Here is a 23,193-nt window from a genome sequence, read left to right on the forward strand (position 1 = left end):
CGACGGGAGTAAGATGGCGGCTGCGCAAGCGCGGAATGTTGCAGCCGTAGGGAGGCTCCGCCCCTCACCCTAGTCTTCCATCACGTGGTAATGGCCGCTCTAAAACGGACTTAGCGAAAACTAGACGGCGACCTCGTCACGTGACTGAGGACTCCCAATACGGCAAAGGGAAGGCACCAGAAAGCCTTGTCAGATGGCGAAGGAAGCCGCTCACTTCGCCACTGTCACATGATTTAGCAACCTATCGAAAGCGGAGGGAAAGGTGAGGACGTCATGTGATCATCACGCAAACAACCAAGCTTGCATCACGTGACAACGCACGCCCTCGCCCCTCCTTTATCTTTTTCCGCCTCTCCCTCTTATTCGGGTTGGGCCTGCGTCAAGGCGCAACGCGGCGTCAAGGGGGCGGGGCCTCGGCAGGTCACGTGTTCCCGCACCTCCCCGTCGCGCGCCCGCCAGCCCGCCCGCTCGCCCCCGGCCCGGACTCCTCCTCCTCTTCTCGCCATTGCAGTTGGACTCGGCAGCCCGGCGCGTACCGCGTGGCTTTTGGGGGAAGACCCCGGCGGGCTGTGGCAGGAGGGCGGTGGCGGCGGCTGCGGTCGGTCGGAGAAGGGGACGCCGACAAGGTAAGCGTCAGTGTGGCGGCTGCTGGGCCCGCTCCCGCCTCTGCCCCTCCCCCCGGCCGCCCTCTTCAGCGAGTTTCTTGCTGAGGGTTCGCGGTGACAAGGTTGGAGGGACCCCGCGCTCGCCGCCTCTGCCCGGTGCTCTCGCCCCGGCGCCTGGCCGTTCCTCCCTCGCCAGCCTCGCTCCCGCGCTCGGCCGTTAACTCTCCCCCATTGTGCGGAGGAAACAAAATGGCGGCGGCGGCGGCGAGGACTCGGTGCGCGCGCAGCCGCTTCCCCCCCACGCGGCCCCTCGGCCGGCGGCGGCGCCACGCGCGGGGGGTGCGCGCGCACCGGGCTCCGGGCCGCGGCCTCCCCCGGGCAGGGCTTTGTCTGTTGCTGGCTCCGGGAGACGCGCGCACGTGCGGGAAGCACACACCCCCTCCGGCCCTAAGCATCGGGTCGGGACGACCCTCCTCCCTCACCCCCTCCTACTCCCTCCTCCTCTTTGTCCCGGTCCCGCCCCCGGTTGCAGGAGAGTCCCAGGTTCCCGAGGCGGGAAACGTCGCCTCCTTTGTCCTCACTGGGCTCAGAGAGGCGGATCCCCTCCTTGGAAGCCCCTTCACACTCGGATTGCAGAGGAAGCCTTTGTGGGTTCGTCGGTTCCCAAATCTCTGGTCAGCCATGCCTTTCCCAGATCAGGGTTCAAACTTGGGAGGGTTTCAGCTTTCTTTTTGCTTATTGTTTTCGTTGTCGAATGTTGTTCCAGATTGCGAGTATTTGTCTCCCCTGGAACGGCATTCTAGTGCGATATTTGAGTGCAAGCGTGAGCCCCGAAACGTGGGTACTTAAAACCCCTTTTTACCTTTTATTTCCTCACATAGTTGAGTGATTGTGATTCTCGAGGTTACTCGTGAGGTTCTGCCCCAGTTAATCCACTGACTGAGTGAATTATTTGGTTGTACGGCAATCTGCATGCTCTCCCCCACTTCAGTGGGCAAATGTGGAGAGAGTAAGGGATCTCTTCACATTTCCACCATTGATTGCAAGTTGCTGCTTAGGTGACATGGGTCAACAACGAAGCGTCAGTTTCAGTAGCCTCCTTTTCTGGATTCCGGTATTTCAGTGATGCTGAATTTCTTTCAAGGTATTGCTTTCTTAAATGAGTGGTGTGATGGCATATTTGTGGTCCACATGGAATCGCAAGGCGCCATCGGAAGTTAGGATTCAAATTTAGGACTTGAAGCTTTCTTCTCAGGTATTTGTGGTAGGGAATGTCCATGGATTGCTGAGAGTGCATTCACTATGCCTGTGCGTGATGCTTTGTGTGTGGTCTCGTGGCATGTAGTTACAGCAGCTTCCCAGATTGTGAATGAAGTGTGGGAACCAGAGCCTCATTCACTGCTGGAAAACGGGGAGGCCGCAAGACACTGGCAGGTGCTCCTCTCCCTGTCCGGTGGTGCCGGGGCTTCTTGCCTATGTGGGTGGCTCCTGGTCCCTGGGATTTGTGAATGGAATCTGTGGAGGCCCCCGTGTTGTTTGGAATAGCCTGTAGTTTAGATTAGGGTCTGTGATGACTGCCAGGCTTGGCCTTGCGGCCACGGGCAGTATTTATCAGTATCCCTATCTTCCTGGAGCTGAGCCACCTCTTCCTGTAGGAGAGGTGCCTAATTGTTTGTGGGTTTTTTTTTTTTCCCTGATTGAACTTGTTTGGTGCCTCTAGGCAAAAATTCCTTTTGCTCTTTCTAGTATTCTTAGAATCTCGGAGGCTCATATTCCTGAGCATGAGGAATCTAACTCTGCTTCTTGTTTTTCCTAAATTCTTCATGTTAAATACCACATTGAAGGACAGATGCTAATATTTTGATCACATAGATGTATACAGTGCCCCCTGGTTAAGGCCTCAGGTAGGGGAAGGTAGAATCAGTGATGGGGAAGGAGTCTTCCATAAGTCAGTCCCTTTTCTTTAGGTAGACAGTAGACCACTTTGTTTATCTCATAGGCTGGAGCAAGATGTGGGAGGTTAGAAGTGTTTAGTCAGTGTTCTTTGGGCGGGGGCCCCTTCTCTTTATGGACTGCTTTCATCCTCTTTCTCAGTTTCTTTTGATTACCTTTCATGGCCCCAGAGGAGTGATTCCTTCACTCATTTATACCTCTTGGACTTGCCATCCTGCTACATTTTGTCAGCAAGTTAATTCATTTTGTGGAGTTGTGTTTGTTTGTTTGTTTGTTTTGAGATGGAGTTTCACTCTTGTGGCCCAGGCCTGGAGTACAATGGCAAGATCTCGGCTCACGGCAACCTCAGCTTCCCAGATTCAAGGGATTCTCCTGCCTCAGCCTCCTTAGTAGCTGGGACTGCAGGTGCCTGCCTCCACACCCAGCTAATTTTTGTTTTACTAAAACAGTATTTTTTATTTTATTTTGAGACGGAGTTTCACTGTTGTTACCCAGACTGGAGTGCAATGGCACGATCTCGGCTCACCGCAACCTCTGCCTTCTGGGTTCAAGCAATTCTCCTGCCTCAGCCTCCAGAGTAGCTGGGACTACAGGTGCGCACCCCCATGCCCAGTTAATTTTTGTATTTTTAGTAGAGACGGGGTTTCACCTTGTTGACCAGGATGGTCTCGATCTCTTGACCTAGTGATCCACCCGCCTCAGCCTCCCAAAGTGCTGGGATTACAGGCGTGAGAGCCACTGTGCCCGGCCTCATTTTTGTATTTTTAGTAAAGATGGGGTTTCACCCTGTGTTGACCAGGCTGGTCTCGGACTCCTGGCCTTGTGATCTGCCCTCCTTGGCCTCCCAAAGTGCTGGGATAACAGGCGCCAGCCACCACTCCGGCCTTGGATGCTTTTTATCTTAGCAAAGTCCTGGCAGATTTCAGTGCCTTGTCCTTAATAGTATCATGTCTTTGAAAGATTTGATTTGGGAGGTTTGGAATCAGACGCAGATAGTGGATATGAGTGGCATCTTCACACAATAAGAGATTTTCAGCTGGGCTTGGTGGTTGGTGCCTGTAATCTCAGCATTTTGGCAGGCTGAGGTGGGCAGATCTCCTGAGGTCAGGAGTTCGAGACCAGACTGGTAGACATGGCGAAACCCCATCTCCACTAAAAATACAAAAATTAGCTGGGCATGGTGGTGGGCACCTGTAATCCCAGCTACTCAGGAGACTCAGGCAGGAGAATTGCTTGAACCCTGGAGGCAGAGGTCGCAGTGAGCTGAGACGATGCTATTGCACTCCAGCCTGGGCAGGAAAAGGGTGAAACTCCATCTCAAAAAGAAGAAAAGATTTGGGGCCTGAGAGACATGTGGCAAACTTTAGTTTCCTGCTGAAGCATTTGTCCGTTTCATCTGAAACAAGTAGCTTGCTCGTCTGTTACATAGAGTAAGTCGGTATTGAAATGATTATGAAAGCAAGATAGGCAGGAACCTCATCGGTGTGCTGATTTTGAAGAAATTTTTATGATATTTACGATCTGTTAAATACTTGTGAGACTTTTCCATGACAGTACTTCACAGGTGATTTCATTATAAATAGCAGTTAAAAATTCACACTTTTAGAATCAAATATATTCAGGCGTCTAGTAAAAGTGATGTCCAGTTAAAGTTTAATATTTTTATTTGTTTATTTTTTTGAGACAGGGTCTCCCTTTGTCACCCAGACTGGAGTGCAGTCGTGTGATCTCAGCTCACTGAAACCTCCACCTCCCAGGCTCAAGAAGTAATCTTCCCACCTCAGCCTCCCAAGTAGCTGGGACCACAGGTGCATGCCACCCCACCCAGCTAATGTTTTGAATATTTTTGTAGAGACAGGTCTTTCCACATTGCCCAGGCTGGTCTCAAACTCTTTGACTCAAGCAATCTGCTTGACTCCAAAAGGCTGGAGTTATAGGAGTAAGCCATCACTCCTGGCCAGAATTTTATTTTATTTTATTTTTTTGAGACGGAGTTTCGCTGTTACCCAGACTGGAGTGCAATGGCACGATCTCGGCTCACCACAACCTCCGCCTTCTGGGTTCAAGCGATTCTCCTGCCTCAGCCTCCCGAGTAGCTGGGACTACAGGTGCCCACCACCATGCCCAGCTAACTTTTGTATTTTTAATAGAGACGGGGTTTCACCTTGTTGACCAGGATGGTCTCGATCTCTTGACCTCGTGATCCACCTGCCTCAGCCTCCCACAGTGCTGGGATTATAGGCGTGAGCCACCGCGCTCGGCCAAAAATTATTTTTTTAATCTAATATTATCTTTTTGTAGAGACAGGGTCTCAGTATGTTGCCCAGGCTACTCTCAAATTCCTGGGCTCCAGTGACCCTCCAGCTGCAACCTTTCGAAGTGCTAGGGTTTACAGATGTGAGCCACTTTGACCCTTGGCTCTAGTTTTAAGGTGAAAATGTGTTTACTGTCTAAGGGCCATTCTCTTGAGGAATATATGATCACTATGGATCTTTTTTTTTTTTTTGAGACGGAGTTTCGCTCTTGTTACTCAGGCTGGAGTGCAATGGCGCGATCTCGGCTCACCGCAACCTCCGCCTCCTGGGTTCAAGCAATTCTTCTGCCTCAGCCTCCTGACTAGCTGGGACTACAGGCACGCGCCACCATGCCCAGCTAATTTTTTTGTATTTTTAGTGGAGACGGGCTTTCACCATGTTGACCAGGATGATCTCATTCTCTTGACCTCATGATCCACCCGCCTCGGCCTCCCGAAGTGCTGGGATTACAGGCTTGAGCCACGCCCAGCCCTATGGATCATTTAATAATACAGTTGAATGCTTATTCTATTACAGTATGTAAATTTGCTCTAAATTATTTTTATGATTTCAAGTGACAGTGAAACGTTGTACTTGGCAGTGTGAAGTAAATAAATTTCCTTGAACATGCCCTACATTATCTTTAAGATTGTGGTTTAAGGTCTTAGATAAAGATAAAAGGTCTTGGAGATGAATCAGTCTTCCAGGCCACTTGCTTTTTTGCTACTTGCCTATAAAACTACTTTCTCATATCTCATATCAGAATGTGGGTTTTGTTTTTGTTTTTGTTGTTTTTTGAGACAGAGTCTCACTCTGTCACCCAGGCTGGAGTGCAGTGTCGCAGTCTTGGTTCACTGAGCTTCCACCTCCTCTCTTGCCTCAGCCTCCCAAGTAGCTGGGATTACAGGCATCTGCCACCACACTTGGCTAATTTTTTGTATTTTTAGTAGAGATGGAGTTTGACCATGTTGCCCAGGCTAGTTTTGAACCCCTCACCTCAAATGACCCACTGCCTCAGTCTCCCAAAATGCAGGGATTACAGGTGTGAGCCACAGCACCCAGCCTAATTTTTGCATTTTTAGTAGAGACTGAGTTTCACTGTGTTGGCTAGGCTAATCTTGAACTGGTCTCAAGTGATCTGCCCCGCCTCAGCCTCTCAAAGTGCTCAAAGTGTTGGGATTATAGGCATGGGCCACCACAAATTGGCCAGGCTCGGTGACTCATGCCTGTAATCCCAGCACTTTGGGAAGACTAAGCAGGCAGATCAACTTGAGGTTGAGAGTTCAAGACCAGCCTGACCAACATGGAGAAAGCCTGTCTATACTAAATATACAAAAGTAGCCAGGTGTGGTGGCATGCGCCTGTAATCCCAGCTACTCGGAGGCTGAGGCAGGAGAATTGCTTGAACCCGGGAGGCAAAGGTTGCTGTGAGCTGGGATGGTGCCATTGGACTCCAGCCTGGACAGCACGAGTGAAAGGCCATCTCAAAAAAAAAAAATCCAAAACTTCACTCTGGGAATCCACTGGGAGGATTCTGGCCTCTGCCTCCAGCCAGATACAGGAGTATCTCTCAACTGTGCTTCCCTCACTTCCTTGCTGCCTGAGAGCATGCTGGAAAGAGGGTTTGCTAATCCCCACATGAAGTCATGTTGAATGTTTTTCTGTGATGGCAGATTTTAAAGCATTTCTGTTGGTTCATCTAAGAGCAGTTTTTGTTCCTTAGGTACTGGCTCTCACTATGTTGCCCAGGCCAGTTTTGAACTCCTGGGTTCAATGAATCTTTCTGCCTCGGCCTCCCCGGTAGCTGATACTACCGGCATGCACATTTGTACCCAATTTAATCCTTTTTGTAGGTTGCATTTGTAGTATTGTGGTTCACAGAACATTTTCTCATAGTGCCACCTTTAATCCTTGCTGTCTGCAGCCTGAGGCAGGTGGTATTTTCATCCTTATTTTTCACCCAGCTCCAGAAAGGTAAGTGATTTATTTGCTGGAGGTCCTACAGCTGCCAGGTTGGGGACCCCAGGGGCAAACCCCAGGCTTGTGACTTTAGGACTTGTGGCACTCTACAACACTAGTGAGCCTGGAGTCCTGGGTCTCCAGAAGCATTTGGGGAACAACTTGTATTTGCCAACTTGTTATTTTGTCAAGGAAAATATCTTTTAAATTAATGATCATGCACCATTTTTATTTTTCATAAGTAGCAAGATTGTCTTTATCACCAAAACTATAGGAATAAAATAAAGGACAGTTCTTTAAGTTAAAAACATTTATTAAAATCTTTATTCCTAGCCGGGTACGGTGGCTCATGCCTATAATCCCAGCACTTTGGGAGGCCGAGGCGGATGGATCACGAGGTCAAGAGATCGAGACCATCCTGGTCAACATGGTGAAACCCCGTCTCTACTAAAAATACAAAAGTTAGCTGGGCATGGTGGTGTGTGCCTCTAGTCCCAGCTACTCAGGAGGCTGAGGCAGGAGAATTGCTTGAACCCAGGAGGTGGAGGTTGCGGTGAGCCGAGATCGTGCCATTGTACTCCAGCCTGGTTAACAACAGCGAAACTCCGTCTCAAAAAAAAAATAAATAAAAAATAAAATCTTTATTCCTGACCAGGCGTGGTGGCTCATGCCTGTAATCCCAACACCTTGGAGGCCGAGGCAGGCGGCTCACTTGAGGTCAGGAGTTCGAGACCATCCTGGCCAACATGATGAAATCCCATCTCTACTAAAAATAAAAAGTTAGCCAGGCGTGGTGCGTGGTGGTGCATGTCTGTAATCCCAGCTACTTGGGAGACTGAGGCAGGAGAATTGCTTAAACCCAGGAGGCGGAGGTTGCAGTGAGGCAAGATCACTCCACTGCACTCTGGCCTTGACAGCCTAAGACTCCGTCTCAAAAAAAAAAAAAAAAACTTTATTCCTAACTTCGGTGCAGTACAGTTAGGTACAGCAACACTGTTGGGAGTCAAAACTGTGAACCATTGCACTGGACTTCAGATTCTTAAATGTTTCCGAATGGCTATAATAGCCAGGTTTTAGACTGGCATCACCTGGCTAGGTTGTATTTTAAGAAATTTCAACGTCCTGTTGATGATGTGAATCTGGCAAAGTTCAAGGAGTCACCAAGACTCTTAGCTCGAGGGTCTCATTCCACCTCACAGCCCAGGATAGGCCCGCTCCAGAGGCCAGGAAACCAGCAGCTGGGTGGAGTCTGTAAATTTAAAGCCTAATTTGGTCTCTCTAAGGTGAATATCTACTTCAGGGCCATTCCGAAGAGTTGCTGGGAAGGCTGTAGGATTTATGAAATACCCCGAAGACAGGTGGGGATTCCTGGATTAGTTAATGAGACAGATTCCAAGAAGCTGGCCTTCAGAGGCTGAGGCAGACAGATTATTTGAGGTCAGGAGTTCAAGACCAGCCTGGTCAACATGGTGAAACCTTGTCTGTGAGGGTGTTGCCACTGTACCTGTCCATTCTACAAACATCTATAAGTCCACTTATGCTCAACTAACTTGGGCATGTTTCCAACAACAAGTGCCATGAACTTCATAGTGTAATTAGAGTTCAGAAAGATGGCCACTGAGCTACAAGTCAGTGTTTTTGTGCATGCCGTGGGTGGGCTGAATTCAGGAACAAAAGAAAGAAACCGATCCCTGTGTGTTAAGCCATCCCGAACCACTTACCGCTTGATATAATGCCTTGGGTTTGTTTCCAGAGAAGCTGCATGTTGCTGGTGCCCAGGATTGAATCATAAAAATTGTAAGAATAGGCTTTGCTGGTGCCAGGTTTGAATAAACGTGGTTGCAAGAGCTGCACTGTTCATAGTTTTGCAGCTTTTGTTGAAAGTTAGATCGGTAGGGGCAGTGGAGTGTTGCATGTGGGTGGGTGCTGTAGGCTTCTTGCCAGCAGTGTGCCTCACTAAAAATCCTCTTGAAAGGGAAGTTTCTGCTCACTGTCTAGATTCCTGGATCAGTTAATGAGACAGATTCCAAGAAGCTGGCTTGGATGTCAAATTGGTCTTGGGCTTATATAGAGAAATGGGTTTTGTTGCCCTCCAAAGAAACAATAACTCCAGTTTTTAAACATTTGTTTTGGTTCAGATAATTACTATTCTTACTTTGTCCATGTGGGTCAGAAGCATTGCTGCCATCGCCTAGTCTAGGGGAGGAGGACCCAGAATGTAACGGACCGCATGCCGGCCAGTTGTGGTCAGTGCAGCTGGTGGCCAGCAAGGCCCTTCGTGGTTCTTTTCAAGGGTCTGCCTCTGGGAGCAGGGGAAGATGAAGTGAGGCAGCCATTATAGCAAGGGCACGCCCACGCCTCTCGATTTCAACAGTGAAGAGAACAGATGGAAAGCCACATACAGGACATTTGCTGAAGACAGATGTGTTGGGGGCGTGTGTGTCCTTTGAGGCATTTTGGATGGGGTGATATTTTGACCCAGTGATTTCATGTTCCCCAGTGGTTGATGGGGTAGTTTTATACCTCTAATTCTCTAGGGGAAATTTTAGTCACGTGTTTTTATTAGAGATTGTCTATATCAACTGGGGTGAACCTTAGTCTTTTAACAATTTTCAGAGTATGAAGTTTGAATATCAGCACCTATAATGTGGGAAATTATTTTTTTAAGTGTCTTTATGGGCTTGGGGATATATATAAATTTAATGTGTTGAACTTGTTTTAATAACATCTTTTGAAAATGTTGAAGCATACAAAACAGGGTGATACAATTTTATGACCACCTAGGCTGGGCACGGTGGATCCCTCCTGTAATCCCAGCACTTCGGGAGGCTGAAGCAGGCAGATCATTTGAGGTCAGGAGTTCAAGACCAGCCTGGTCACCATGGTGAAACCTTGTCTCTATTAAAAATATAAAAATTAGCCGAGCTTTGTCTCAAAAAATAAAAAATTTAGGCCGGGTGTGGTGGCTCACTCCTGTAATCCCAGCACTTTGGGAGGCCAAGGCGGGTGGATCACTAGAGGTCAGGCGTTTGAGACTTGCCTGACCAACGTGGTGAATCTCTGTCTGTACTAAAAATACAAAAAAAATTAGCCAAGCCTGGTTGCGCATGCCTGTAGTCCCAGCTACTCGGAAGGCTGAGGCAAGAGAATCACTTGAACCTGGGAGGTGGAGGCTGCAGTGAGCTGAGATTATGCCATTGCACACCAGCTGGGCGACAAAAATGGGACTTCGTCTCAAAAAAATAACACAGCCTAGGTTGTGCTGTGGGCATTTAACTGCTTGTGTTTCACATATTTGTCTATCCACCGATGTTCTCTGCACTCTTCAGTCACTATTGATTGATTAGAGACAGGGTCACACTTTGTTGCCCAGGCTGAAGTGCTGTGGTACAGTCATAACTTAGTGCTATCTCAAATTCCTGGGCTCAGGCAGTCCTTGCGTCTCAGCCTCCCAAAGTGTTTAGTAGAGACAGGGTTTCATCATGTTGGCCAGACTCGTCTTGAACACTAGACTTCAAGTGATCTGCTCGCCTCAGCTTCCCAAAGTGCTGCAATTAGAGGCATGAGCCACTGCTCCTGCCTCGCTTTATTTTTATGATGTGTTTCCAACTAAATAGCAGAAAGTTGGAATCTTCCCTCTACATGTTAACTAGAATTTAGTATTTTTTTTTGCAGTTGGGTTTTTATTTATTTTTTTCTTTGAAAATTTTTTGTGTAAATAGAGTCTCACTTAACTGCAAGTGCTCCTCCCAACATGGTGAGCCACCATGCCCTGCCTCTTTTACTTTTTAAATAATGCAGATCTTTGGTACACCAGTGAGTTGCATATTGCCAACCCTTGTTAGGAGGGAGAGTGCTTGGGAGGTCCCCTTCCCATGTGATTTCTGCCACTGTCCCCTAGAAGCGATCCCGTCACTGATTAATTTTGCTTATTCTAGAACTTCATGTAAGTGGAAGCATGATTCTTTTTGAATTAGGGTTGCCCAAACGTAACCAGTGGGACCCCACCCAAGTCAGCTGCCATGTCTTCAGGACAAGACTGCTGTAGCCACCAGCGCTTCGTTTGTTGTTTTCTGGTGCTCCAGTAAGATCTAGGCTTACCACCCTGCTGCAGATTACAAATCAACTCCCAGGAGTTTTGGTCAATAGATTTTTGTTGTTTTATTTTTATTTATTTCTTTATTTTGAGACGTTCTCTCGCTTTGTCGCATAGACTGGAGTGCATCGGCACAATCTCGGCTCATGGCAGTCTCCACCTCCCTGGTTCAAGGAGGTTCAGGAGTTCAAGACCAGCCTGGCCAACATGGTGAAACCCTGTCTCTACTAAAAATACAAAAATCAGCTGAGCATGGTGGTATGCACCCATAGTCCCAGCTACTTGGCAGGCTGAGGCAGAATTGCCTGAACCTGGGAGGTGGAGATTACTGTGCGCCTAGATTGCACCAGTGCACTCTAGCCTGGGCAACAGAGTGAGAGACTGTCTCAAAAAAAAAAGAAAAAAAAGAAAAGAAAACTCCAAAAACTGTTGGTCACGCATGGTGGCTCATGCCTGTAATCCCAGCACTTTGGGAGACTGTGGTGGGAGGATCATTTGTGGTCAGGAGTTTGAGACCAGCCCACGCAACATGGTGAGACCACAACTCTACAAATATATATATTTTAATTTATTATGGAACTTCTAAAACATCCACAAAAGAATTCTAGTACATCACCCAGTTTCAACAGCTGTCAGTGTTTTGCAGTCTTGTTTCATGCTTCTCTACTTTCTCCTCTCTGGTATATTTCCGAGCAAATACCAGGTATATGATTTCAGCCATAAGTTTGTCTTAAATATGTGTGGAACAGATAAAGGTGGTTCTTTTCAACACAGCCACAGTATTATTCTCCTAAGTGAATTCCTTCATAAGGATTCCCTTCATGAACAAGATTCCCAGTGTCCTTAGCTATCCAGGGAAACTATAGCCAAGGGCATAGGCTTGGCAGAATCAGTGGGGAAAGAAGACCCTGTGGTGCTTGACTCTGCTCTGGCTGAGTGAAGAGACATGGCGGCGGAGGGGAGGATGCCCTTTGCCCACACATCACTCATGCCTGGCCCTCACGAGCCTGGGGAGGCAGGTGTTTTCGACAGTAGGATCTGACACCACTTGTGAGGTCTGTGGGATGTGTGCTGCATGCCTCAAGTAGGTTGACTTGTTTCATTTTCATGGTCCTCCTGCCCAGGCGGAGAGGAAGCTAGTGGCTGGGCAGGCAGATTTTCAGGCTGAAGACTGTAGAAGCTTTTCCCGAGTGATCTATGGAGTGGCTCACCCATGGTGGGAGTCCCAGGCACGTTAAGCCACTGAGTCCAGACAATAGCGTTTCACTCTTTTCATCCCATGTTCTCTCAGACTCCTTCCCTTCTGCTTCCCTCCCCTGTCAGGAAGCCTTTGACCCCATCATGTCCTGTTGCTGGGCTCTGCTGGGGCATTACTTGCCATTTGACCCCTAGGTTTTGTTTTTTTTTGAGTCAGTTTCCCTCTTGTTGCCCAGGCTGGAGTGCAGTGGTACGATCTCGACTCACTATAACCTCCGCCTCCCAGGTTAAAACAATTCTCCTGCCTCTGCCTCCTGAGCAGCTGGGATTAGCAGCATGCACTATCATGCCCGACTAATTTTTTGTATTTTTCGTAGACACAGGGTTTCACCATATTTTGGCCAGGCTGTTCTTGAACTCCTTACCTCAGGTGATCCGCCTGCCTTGGCCTCCCAAAGTACTGGGATTACAGGCATGAGCCACCTTGCCCTGCAACCCCTAGGTTTTATTCATTTATGTATTTTGAGATGGAGTTTTGCTCTGTCGGTCAGGCTGGAGTGCAGTGGTGCGATCTCAGCTCACCACAACCTCCGCCTCCTGGGTTCAGGCAATTCTCCCGCCTCAGCCTCCTGAGTAGCTGGGATTACAGGCACGCGCCACTATGCCCAGCTAATTTTTTGTATTTTTAGTAGAGATGGGGTTTCACCATGTTGGCCAAGCTGGTCTCGAACTCCTGACCTCAAGTGAGCCACCTGCCCAAGCACCCTTAGTTTTTTTTTTTTTTTTTTTTTTGAGACGGAGTCTCGCTGTTGTTACGCAGGCTGGAGTGCAATGGCACGATCTCGGCTCACCGCAACCTCCACCTTTTGGGTTCAAGCAATTCTCCTGCCTCAGCCTCCCGAGTAGCTAGGACTACAGGCGTGCACCACCATGCCCGGCTAGTTTTTGTATTTTTAGTAGAGACAGGGTTTCACCTTGTTGACCAAGATGGTCTCGATCTCTTGATCTCGTGAGCCACCACGCCCGGCCACCCTTAGGTTTTTTGTTTGTTGTCTTGAGATGAAGTCTTGCTCTTGTCGTCCAGGCTGGAGTGCAGTGGTGCGATCTTCACTCACTGCAACCTCTGCCTCCCAGATTCAAGTGATTCTCCTGTCTCAGCCTCTCAGGTAGCTGGGATTACAGGCGCCTGCCACCACGCCTGGCTTGTGTGTGTGTGTGTGTGTGTGTGTGTGTGTGTGTGTGTGTATACACAATTTTTTTTTTTTTATTTGAGATGGAATCTTGCTGTCAAACCCAGGCTGGAGTGCAGTGACATGAACTCAGCTCCCTACAACATTTGCCTTCCTTTCCAGGTTCAAGCAATTCTGCCTCAACCTCCTGAGTAGCTGGGATTACAGGCATGTGCCATCACACCCTGCTGATTTTTGTATTTTTAGTAGAGATGGGGTTTCACCTTGTTGACCAGGCTGGTCTCAAACTCCTGACCTCGTGATCTGCCCACCTTGGCCTCGCAAAGTGCTGGGATTATAGGTGTTAGCTGCCGTGCCACACCCTTAGGTTTTAAAGTTTAACTTTGGGATGTTTAAATTTACAGTTAGATTTGCTAGGTATAGGTAGTCCTGGGTATTTTGGGAAGTTCTTGTTTTGGCCAGCATGTAAAAATGCAGTGGCACAATTTCAACTCACTGTAATGATGCTTGATGCTTGAGACTTTTGGGCTGACTCGGAACTAGTATAGTTGGAAGGGCTTGGCAGTTGCCTGTGTGGGGTAGATTCATCTGGTGTGTATTATGCTGGTGGGGGTTTTTGGTTGTTTATGCATTTGGAAGATTTCTGTATGGACCAGACTGTTTGTGTAGAATGAGAATTGAGTAGGTTGGAGTCGACATGATATTTAGAGACTGAAATCGTAATTATGGCTTCGTTTGTCCTGAAGGATTCTGTTGTGCATTTCAGTCGTCTCAACCTCTTCAGAGTTTTGGTTGTTATCATCCACCTGATATTTTAAATGTTCAATTTTTAGGAGGTTCTTTCTTGTCTTTCATTTTACAGAAGCCTTTTGGGACCCTTTGTCTCATGCCTTTCTTCCATGTCTTCATGATGGACAGGTCAGAGTTCCTTCTCTCTCTTTTCCTTCTCCAAGCATCAAGATTTTGATATGAACATCTTTTTTTGAGACGGAGTCTCGCACTGTCACCAAGGCTGGAGTGCAGTGGTGCCATCTTGGCTCACTGCAACCTCCAGCTCCTGGGCTCAGTGATACTTGTGCCTCAGCCTCCCAAGTAGCTGGGACTATAGGTGCCCACCACCATGCCTGGCTAATTTTTGTATTTTTAGTAGAGCTGGATTTTGACCATGTTGGCCAGGCTGGTCTTGAACTCCTGACCTTAACTTATCCACCCTCCTTGGCCTCGCAAGTTGCCAGGATTACAGGCATGAGCCACTGCACAGCCTGATGTGAACATTTCTATCAGTAGTGTTTTTTGGAGACCTGCTAATATTTTCATACTTGTAAAAACGGGCATATTTATGTAAGGGAAGATAAGAAAGTAAAATACCATCTACGTGGCTATGGGCCTGAAGTCAGATCTGGGTTCTAGAAACCATCTGTTTTGTTTTTTAGTGTGTTACATAGTTAATGCCTTGGTTTCGCAATGGTTACTTGGAAGTAAAGATGTGTCTTACTGTGTCAACAGGTCCTTTGTGAGGCAGCATACATGTCATTATCACCACTGAGTACCTGGCTGCTAAAATGAATCCAACTATAAATTATTTGAAACTAAAAAGATTTTCTGATCTTATAGAGTTGAAGTATTGACAACACCAAGGAAATCTATCACAATTTGAAAAGATAAGCAAAGGTTTGATTTCCACACACTACAGAAGAAGTAAAAATGGTAAGTTCGTTTTTGATCACGGATACTGTTTCTTACTCATGTACAGAGATGTTTGTAGCCTTTTCCAAAGCATTTGATTCCGTTATTATTTTTGTTGGTCCTTTTGGATTATAAAATATTATTAATTCCATATTCCCTTCTGATAGTATAGAAACAAAGTCAGTTCCCCATTGCTGTCACTGCCCAGAGACAACAGCTCTTCAGTTTGCTTATCCCCTCCTCAGTCCTTCAGTTGTGCTTGTGCAGGCTTGGTTTTTACATGAGTGATATAGCATTATTCTGAATTGTGCAGCTTAAAAGATAAACATTGGGCTGCTTGCTCTCTTTACATGATTTTTAACTTAGTTCTCACATCCTTAGCGTCCGATGCGAATTTTTGTGAATGACGACCGCCATGTGATGGCAAAGCATTCTTCCGTTTATCCAACGCAAGAGGAACTGGAGGCAGTCCAGAACATGGTGTCCCACACGGAGCGGGCGCTCAAAGCTGTGTCCGACTGGATAGATGAGCAGGAAAAGGGTAGCAGCGAACAAGCAGAATCTGATAACATGGATGTACCCCCGGAGGACGACAGTAAAGAAGGGGCTGGGTAAGTGATGTTTTTCTGTTGTTTTCTTTCTTTTAGAGAGGGTAGCCAGGGTAGGGGTCGACATCTGTTTTTCTAAGAAACTCCAGTCTCTCTTGGGACTTCTAGTTCCTGGTCAGACTGAATTCCTCACTGAGCTGGATGTTGGTCTGTCCCTCAGGGAACAGAAGACGGAGCACATGACCAGAACCCTGCGGGGAGTGATGCGGGTGGGCCTTGTGGCAAAGGGTCTCCTACTCAAAGGGGACTTGGATCTGGAGCTGGTGCTGCTGTGTAAGGAGAAGCCCACCACCGCCCTCCTGGACAAGGTGGCCGACAACCTGGCCATCCAGCTTGCTGTAAGTGTGGCCGCCACTGCTGGAACGGGGGGCAGGGGTGAGCCTGCTGGTCAAGGATGTGGCATATGTGGCATCCAGGGAGATATATCCAACTAGGTCATGTTCCAGGAAGCACATGCCACACTTGTCCTTGCCCTTGATGTGCATGCACCTTCTAGGTAGGTGATGAGCAGGGCACCACCTAGCCACTGAGCTTCTGTGGAACCTGGCTGCAGGGGCGCCCAGATGCTGTCACAGTCATAAGGACCCTGTGCCTATTGTGTGCCATACTGCACCAGCCTGAAGTCATTGGTCATGAACTTCAACGTTTAGGCTCCATTGGATGGATAACTAGATAGTTAGCAGAGTTACTATCTCTTCCATTGGATCCAAAGTGGAAAGAAACTTTTTTTTTTCTTTTCGAGACAGTGTCTTGCTCTGTCGCCCAGACTAGAATACAGTGGCTTAATCTCTGCTCATTGCAACCCCCGCCTCTTGGGTTCAAGTGATTCTCCTGCTTCAGCCTCATGCTCCCAATTAGCTGGGATTATAGGCGCCTGCCACCACTCCCAGCTAATTTTTGTATTTTTAGTGGAGATGGTGTTTCACCATGTTGGCCAGGCTGGTCTTGAACTCCTGACCTCAAGTGATCCACCCACCTCAGCCTCCCAAAATGCTGGGTTTGGGGTTACAGGTGTGAGCCATGGCGTCTGGCCAAAAATCTTTTTTATATATTTATTTATATAAATAGAGGCAGGATTTTACTGTATCGCCCTGGCAGAATTCAAACTCTTGCCCTCAAGCCATACTGCCCCTTGGCCTCCCTCAGTGCTAGAATTAGAGGTATGAGCCACCACACACAATTATTATCTTTTTTTTTTTTTTTTTTTTTTTTTTGAGGTGGAGTCTTACTCTGTTGCCCAGGCTGGAGTGCAGTGGCGCACTCCTGGATTCAGGTGATTGATTCTCCTGCCTCATCCTGTTGAGTAGCTGGGATTACAGACACTTGCCACCACGTCCAGCTAATTTTTGTATTTTTAGTAGATAGTAGAGATGGGGTTTTGTTTTGTTGGCCAGGCTGGTCTGGAACTCCTGACCTCAAGTGATTGACCCACCATTTTATTGATTGATTGATTGATTGACGGAGTTTCGCTCTTGTTACCCAGGCTGGAGTGCAATGGCGTGATCTCGGCTCACCACAACCTCCACCTTCTGGGTTCAGGCAATTCTCCTGCCTCAGCCTCCTGAGTAGCTGGGAGTACAGGCACGTGCCACCATGCCCAGCTAATTTTTTGTATTTTTAGTAGAGACGGTGTTTCACCATGTTGACCAGGATGGTCTCGATCTCTCGTGATCCACCCGCCTCGGCCTCCCAAAGTGCTGGGATTACAGGCTTGAGCCACCGCGCCTGGCCTTTTTTTTCTTTTTATAAGGTCTCATTCTGTGGCCCAGGCTGGAGTGTGGTATTGCAGTTATAGTTCACTGTGGCCTCTACTTTCAGGGCACAGGTGACCCTCCCATTGCAGCCTGCTGGGTAGCTAGGACTACAGTCATATGCTACCACCTCCAGATAAAAAACCTTAAATATATGTATATATACATATTTCTTTGTGAAACTATTGTATAAGTAATGGCCTATGGTGTTTATTGAGTGTTTGTTTGCTAAAGTCAGGCCCTCAGCCAGATGTGCTCTTTATGTTTATTTCATCCTTCAGTTAAATGGGACAGATGATGTGGCAGAGCTGCAGGGCAGCAAGGAATGGACCCCAAGACCCACGGCTGGGTGTTTGGGGGCATCAGAACCTGTGCCAGGTGTTGCCTCCTAAGGACACAGCCCCCTCTGTATTTATGTATAGGATAAGCAAAAAAGACGTGTACAAGGGTCTTGGGGTCTTTGACAGTCTTGCTCTGTCATCCAGGCTGGAGTGCAGTGGCAAGATCTTGGCTCATTGCAACCTTTGCCTCCCTGGCACGAGCGTTTCTCCCAACTCAGCTTCCTGAGTAGCTGGGACTACAGGTGCATGCCACCACACCCAGTTATTTTTTGTATTTGTGTGTACGTGGGTGCGTGTGTGTAGACATGCCACGTTCCCCAGTCTACAGTGTCCTTGAACTCTTAATCACAGGCCTGAGCCACCACAGCCTTGAATCTTACTACTTAGAAAGAAAAACCTGATTTGCTTTCACAATGCAGATTCATTCAGGACAAAGATAAGAATTAAAATGTAGAGCTAATGTAATGCATTAGATACTTCTCAGGAGCTACTGAACACGAAGCTGTGAAATTTTTTGTAGTGGTAATTCTTTTATTTATTTCCTTTTTTGAAGGTACATCAGGATAGTGGGTTTTGGGGTTATCTTTTTTTCCCCCTTTTCTTTTTCTTTTTTGAGACAGTTTTGCTCTGTCACCCAGGCTGGAGTGCAGTGGAGTGATCTCGGCTTACTACAACCTCAGCCTCCTAGGTTCAAGCGATTCTCCTGCCTCAGCCTCCTGAATAGCTGGGATTACGGGCGCCTGCCACCATGCCCAGCTAATGTTTGTATTTTTAGTGAGACCATTTTGGCCAGGCTGGTCTCAAACTCCTGACCTCAGGTAATCTGCCCTCCTTCGCCTTGAGAAGTTCTGGGATTAACAGGCATGAGCCACCACCCCTGCCCATAGTGGTAATTTTATTTTTTGAGACAGAGTTTTGCTCTTGGTGCCCAGGCTGGAATAAAATGGTGCAATCTCGACTCAGTGCAGTCTCTACCTCTGCCTCCTAGGTTCAAGTAATTCTCCAGCCTCAGCCTCCTGAGTAGCTGAGATTACAGGCATGCACCACTATTCCTGGTTAATTTTGTATTTTAAATAGAGACTGGGTTTCACCATGTTGGTCAGCCTGGGCTCAAACTCCCTACTTCAGGTGATCTGCCTGCCTCAGCCTCCCAAAGTGCTGGGATTAAAGATGTGAGCCAATGCACCCAGCCTACCTCCCCCCCTCTCCGGTATTTTTAGTTGAGTCAGGGTTTTACCATGTTGGCCAGGCTGGTCTTGAACTCCTGATCTTAGGTGATCCACCTGCCTTGGCTTCCCAAAGTGCTGGGATTACAGGCATGGACCACTGCGCCCGGACCATAGTGGCAATTTTTTTTTTTTTTTTTTAAAGACAGTCTTGCTCTTTTGCCAGGCGCTAGGCTGGAGTGCAGTGGCACGATCTCCGCTCACTGCAATCTCCGCCTCCCAGCTTCAAGCAATTCTTTTGCCTCAGCCTCCCTAGTAGCTGGGACTACAGGCGTGCGCCACCATGCCCAGCTAATTTTTGTGTTTTAGTAAAGATGGGGTTTTAGTATGTTGGCCAGGATGGTCTTGATCTCCTGACCTCGTGATCCACCCGCCTCGGCCTCCCAAAGTGTTGGGATTGCATGCAGGAGCCACCGCGCCCGGCCTCATAGTGGCAGTTCTTACATTAACTTCGTTCTTGTTTCTAACAAGGATATTAAGTGAAGCAAATCGGTATAAATGTTTCTAGAGTAAAACCTACATTTTTGGAAAACTTGTTACTTCTTTTTTCTCTTTTTTTAAAGGAGACAGGGTCTCTTGCTTTGTTGCCCAGACTCAAGAGGTAGTGGCACAATCAGAGCTCACTGCAGCCTTGACTTCCTGGGCTCAAACAGTCCTCCCACCTCAGCCTCCTGAGTTGCTGGGACCGCAAACATATTGCCACCATGTCTGGCTAATGTTTGAAAGAATTTTTGTAGACACTAGGTTTCACTGTGTTGTCTGGGGCTGGTTTTGAACTCCTGGCCTCAAGCTCTTCAGTTGCCTCCGGCTCCCAAAGTGCTGGGATTACAGGCGTGAGCCACTGAGCCTGGCCAAGAAATAGTTCTTAAAGATGAAAATAATGGGTATTTTTCTCATTTTCGGTGGTTCCTTAAGAGGGTTGACTCATCCCCTCCCCTGACAACATTTGGCAGTGTCTGTTAACGGCATGGTTGGTTGTGGGGTGGTGGGGTGCTGTCAACACCTGATGGATGAAGACCAGAGATGCTACTAAACACCCTATCATGGGTAGAGTAGCCCTCCTCAAATAAGAATTACCCAGCCCAGAGGTCAGTTGTGCTGAGGTTGAGAAATCCTCGTTGAGATTTTTCAATGTGTTTATCCTCCTCCCAGCGTATTTACTTAGCTTCCTTTAGCAGAAGTATTAAAAGCTTGAATTTTCTTTTCTTTTTTTTTTCTTTGAGATGGAGTTTCACTTTGTTGCCCAGGCTGGGGTGCAAGTGGTACAGTCTTGGTTCACTGCAACCTCCACCTCCTGGGTTCAAGTAATTCTCCTGCCTCAGCCTTCTGGTTAGCTAGGACTACAGACGCCCGCCACCATGCCTAGCTTTTTTTTTTTTTGAGACGAAGTTTCGCTCTTGTTACCCAGGCTGGAGCGCAATGGCGCGATCTCGGCTCACCGTGACCTCTGCCTCCTGGGTTCAAGCATTTCTCCTGCCTCAGCCTCCCGAGTCGCTGGGACTACAAGCATGCGCCACCATGCCCAGCTAATTTTTGTATTTTTTTTTTTTTTTTCAGTAGAGACGGGGTTTCACCTTGTTGACCAGGATGGTCTCGAACTCTTGACCTCGTGATCCACCCACCTTGGCCTCCCGAAGTGCTGGGATTATAGGTGTGAGCCACTCCACCTGGCCGCTATTTTTGTATTTTTAGTAGAAATGGTTTCACAATCTTAGCCAGGCTAGTCTCAAACTCCTGACCTCAAGTGATCTGCCTGCCTTGCCCTCCCTAAATGTTGGGATTACAGGCATGAGCCACTGCCCTCAGCCAAAAGCTTGGATTTTCTTTGTCATGTTATACACACTGGTATCAAGAAGGATGGTTATGAGCGTTCTTGTAGACGTGAATTTGCCGCAGGTACATAATTTTAGATGCATCATAGGCTCTGCACAGTTTTCATTTCACACTGTCTGGCTGCTCATCCCATCATGGAAGTAGCAGTGGCCAAATGGCCACTCTGCAGTGGACACTGCTTGCTTTCTGTGTGGTGTCTGGTTGAGGCTTCCAGCAGCCTTGTGGTATAGTTCCTGTGTTTAAGTCCATTGTACAAATTAGACCCCTCAGTCTAAATGAGAGTGATTTATCCAAAGTGAATCACCTACCTACTAAGGGACAAAAGGAGGATTTCCTCTTCCTGGATCCTAAACTCTTTGCTATTGCCTTTTTTTTTGAGATGTAGTCTCACTCTGTCGCCCAGTGTGGACTGTAGTGGCACGGTCTTGGCTTACTGCAGCTTCTCCCTCCCAGGTGTAAGTCATTCTCCTGCCTCAAGCTTCTGAGTTGCTGGGACTTCAGGTGTCTGCCACTGCACCTGGCTAATTTTTGCATTTTTGTAGGGATGAGGTTTCGCCATGTTAGCCAGGTTGGTCTTGAACTCCTGACCTTAGATGATCCACCCATCTCAGCCTCCTAAAGTGCTGGGATTACAGGTGTAAGCCATCGCACCTGGCCTACCATTGCATTTTTAAGCACCCTGTGGAAATTGCTTCTTTCACTGGGTACCTCCCTCTCTTGAGTACCCAAAACGTGGTCAAAGGCCTGGCCAGTTAGAGATGCTGAAATCCCAGGCGAAGGCATTTCCAGGATATCACACACAAGAAGTTGGCTTTTCTGCTGCAGGAATGGGTGGAGCCAGATAGAATTGTTGATTGCTTTGAGGAGAAAGTGTTTTGAAAGTTTCATTTTATATTTTAGGCTGTAACAGAAGACAAGTATGAAATACTGCAATCCGTCGACGATGCTGCAATTTTGATAAAAAACACAAAAGAGCCTCCGTTGTCACTGACCATCCACCTGACATCCCCTGTTGTCAGAGAAGAAATGGAGAAAGTATTAGCTGGAGGTAGGGAGGCCAAGACAGGCCGGCAGGACTTTGAAAACATGGTGTTCCCTTACTATTCAAATGTGCTATTCAGTTTTAGACTGCTTTGGTAAAAGGCTACGGTGTAGATTGATCACCTTTACTCTGAGATCACATCTCCCGTTGGCTTTGAGTACTTGGGAGTTTGACAAAACGGTCGCACTAAAAGTGAGTAGCACTTTTCAGAGGGGACTGCACCATTTTCCTTTATCTTCATCCTTGAATGTTTTCAAATGTGAATGTGGAAGTTGTTTTTTCATGAAGCCATTCTTTGGCTGTGAAGAAGTGTGTCACTGGTGATTTTCTGGTTTTAAAGGTGACTAGAGACAAGCAGATGGTTTCTGCATGAGCATCCGGTGGAATTTACCAACAGCCTGTGTTGCAGCTGAGCTCAGGGCCTCTTCGTTTGTTCTCTGCCATGGCTCTTTTATCATCTAAAGTGACAGAAGCACAAAGAGCTGATACAGAGTTTTGGATAAAGTTTTAAACAGTTGTCCGATTTTCAGACCACATCATTGGACCTTGCACTAATAATGTGCTCACAGTCCATGGCCTGTGCCTTGTGTGCCTCTCTTCAGGGCCTTATCCAAATCCCTGGCATGCAGATGGCAGAGAAATCAAACGCTCAGCTTGGCCGCAGCATAGGCTGCTGTAGTGCCCTTGTTGCTGTTTACCTTTGGTTCTCATAGCTGATTCCGACTACCAAAGGCCTTCTAGTTGATGAACGTAGGGACGCTGGACCTTTGACCAACAGGACACTCTCTGTCAAGGGCTGGGGCTAGGGCAGTCCCGCCTGGTGGGCGGAGTTGGTCCCCTTTGCTGCAGATGCCCTGGGTGGGCTATTGTGGGATGCAGAGAGGGAGTTCATTTCCTCTCCCCCGACCTTTTTAATTTTTTTCCTATTGAACATTTTAGCATAGCTAATTTATTGGGAGAACATGGGGAGGAGGCAAGGGAAGAGAATTAGAAGATAGGCTCCACCTATCTCTCCCCTCCCTCATGAGATTATTCCTTTTAGAATAACTCCCCACTTTTGTTTTTGTGTTCGTTTTATTTTTTTCTTTTTTCTTTTTCTTTTTTATATTTTGGAGAGGGGGCCTACAATTTTTACTATTTCCTCACAGGGCAGAGTTCAATGTGCTCTAGTTTCTCCTTCCCTGGTCCAGGGTGGAGATGAATTCAGCTTCTGGGAAACTCAGCTGCCCTTTAGAAAGCTGCCACATCCCCTTTCCACCTGACAGAAACCCCTTGGTCAAACTGTGCCTTGTCTTCTTATTCCATCCATGAATAGAAACGCTATCAGTCAACGACCCCCCGGACGTTCTGGACAGGCAGAAATGCCTTGCTGCCCTGGCGTCCCTCCGACACGCCAAGTGGTTCCAGGTTTG

The 23,193-nt window shown here is 47.6% G+C and overlaps 1 protein-coding gene across 12 annotated transcripts in view; it reads left to right on the forward strand.

The window, feature by feature from the left end:
• Positions 1-427: 427 nt before the first annotated feature.
• The window catches only part of ILF3 (interleukin enhancer binding factor 3), a 34,272-nt gene continuing 11,506 nt past the window's right edge, over positions 428-23,193 (forward strand). For 8 of the 12 annotated variants that reach the window (XR_013531051.1, XR_013531052.1, XM_054250453.2 and 5 more), the window contains exons 1-6: positions 428-626; positions 14,909-15,001; positions 15,362-15,591; positions 15,749-15,926; positions 21,640-21,787; positions 23,097-23,188. Coding sequence is in view for 10 of the 12 variants with exons in the window: in XM_054250453.2 (XP_054106428.1) it covers positions 14,999-15,001; positions 15,362-15,591; positions 15,749-15,926; positions 21,640-21,787; positions 23,097-23,188 (651 nt within the window). In the remaining 2 variants the exon portion in view is untranslated. Of the gene's footprint in view, positions 627-14,156; positions 14,213-14,800; positions 15,002-15,361; positions 15,592-15,748; positions 15,927-21,639; positions 21,788-23,096; positions 23,189-23,193 lie in introns of all 12 variants that reach the window. The other 4 variants (XM_035287483.3, XM_078360568.1, XM_078360569.1 and 1 more) reach the window with 2 other exon arrangements.

This window comes from Callithrix jacchus, chromosome 22 (genome assembly GCF_049354715.1).
Source record: "Callithrix jacchus isolate 240 chromosome 22, calJac240_pri, whole genome shotgun sequence".
Lineage (NCBI taxonomy): Eukaryota > Metazoa > Chordata > Mammalia > Primates > Cebidae > Callithrix > Callithrix jacchus.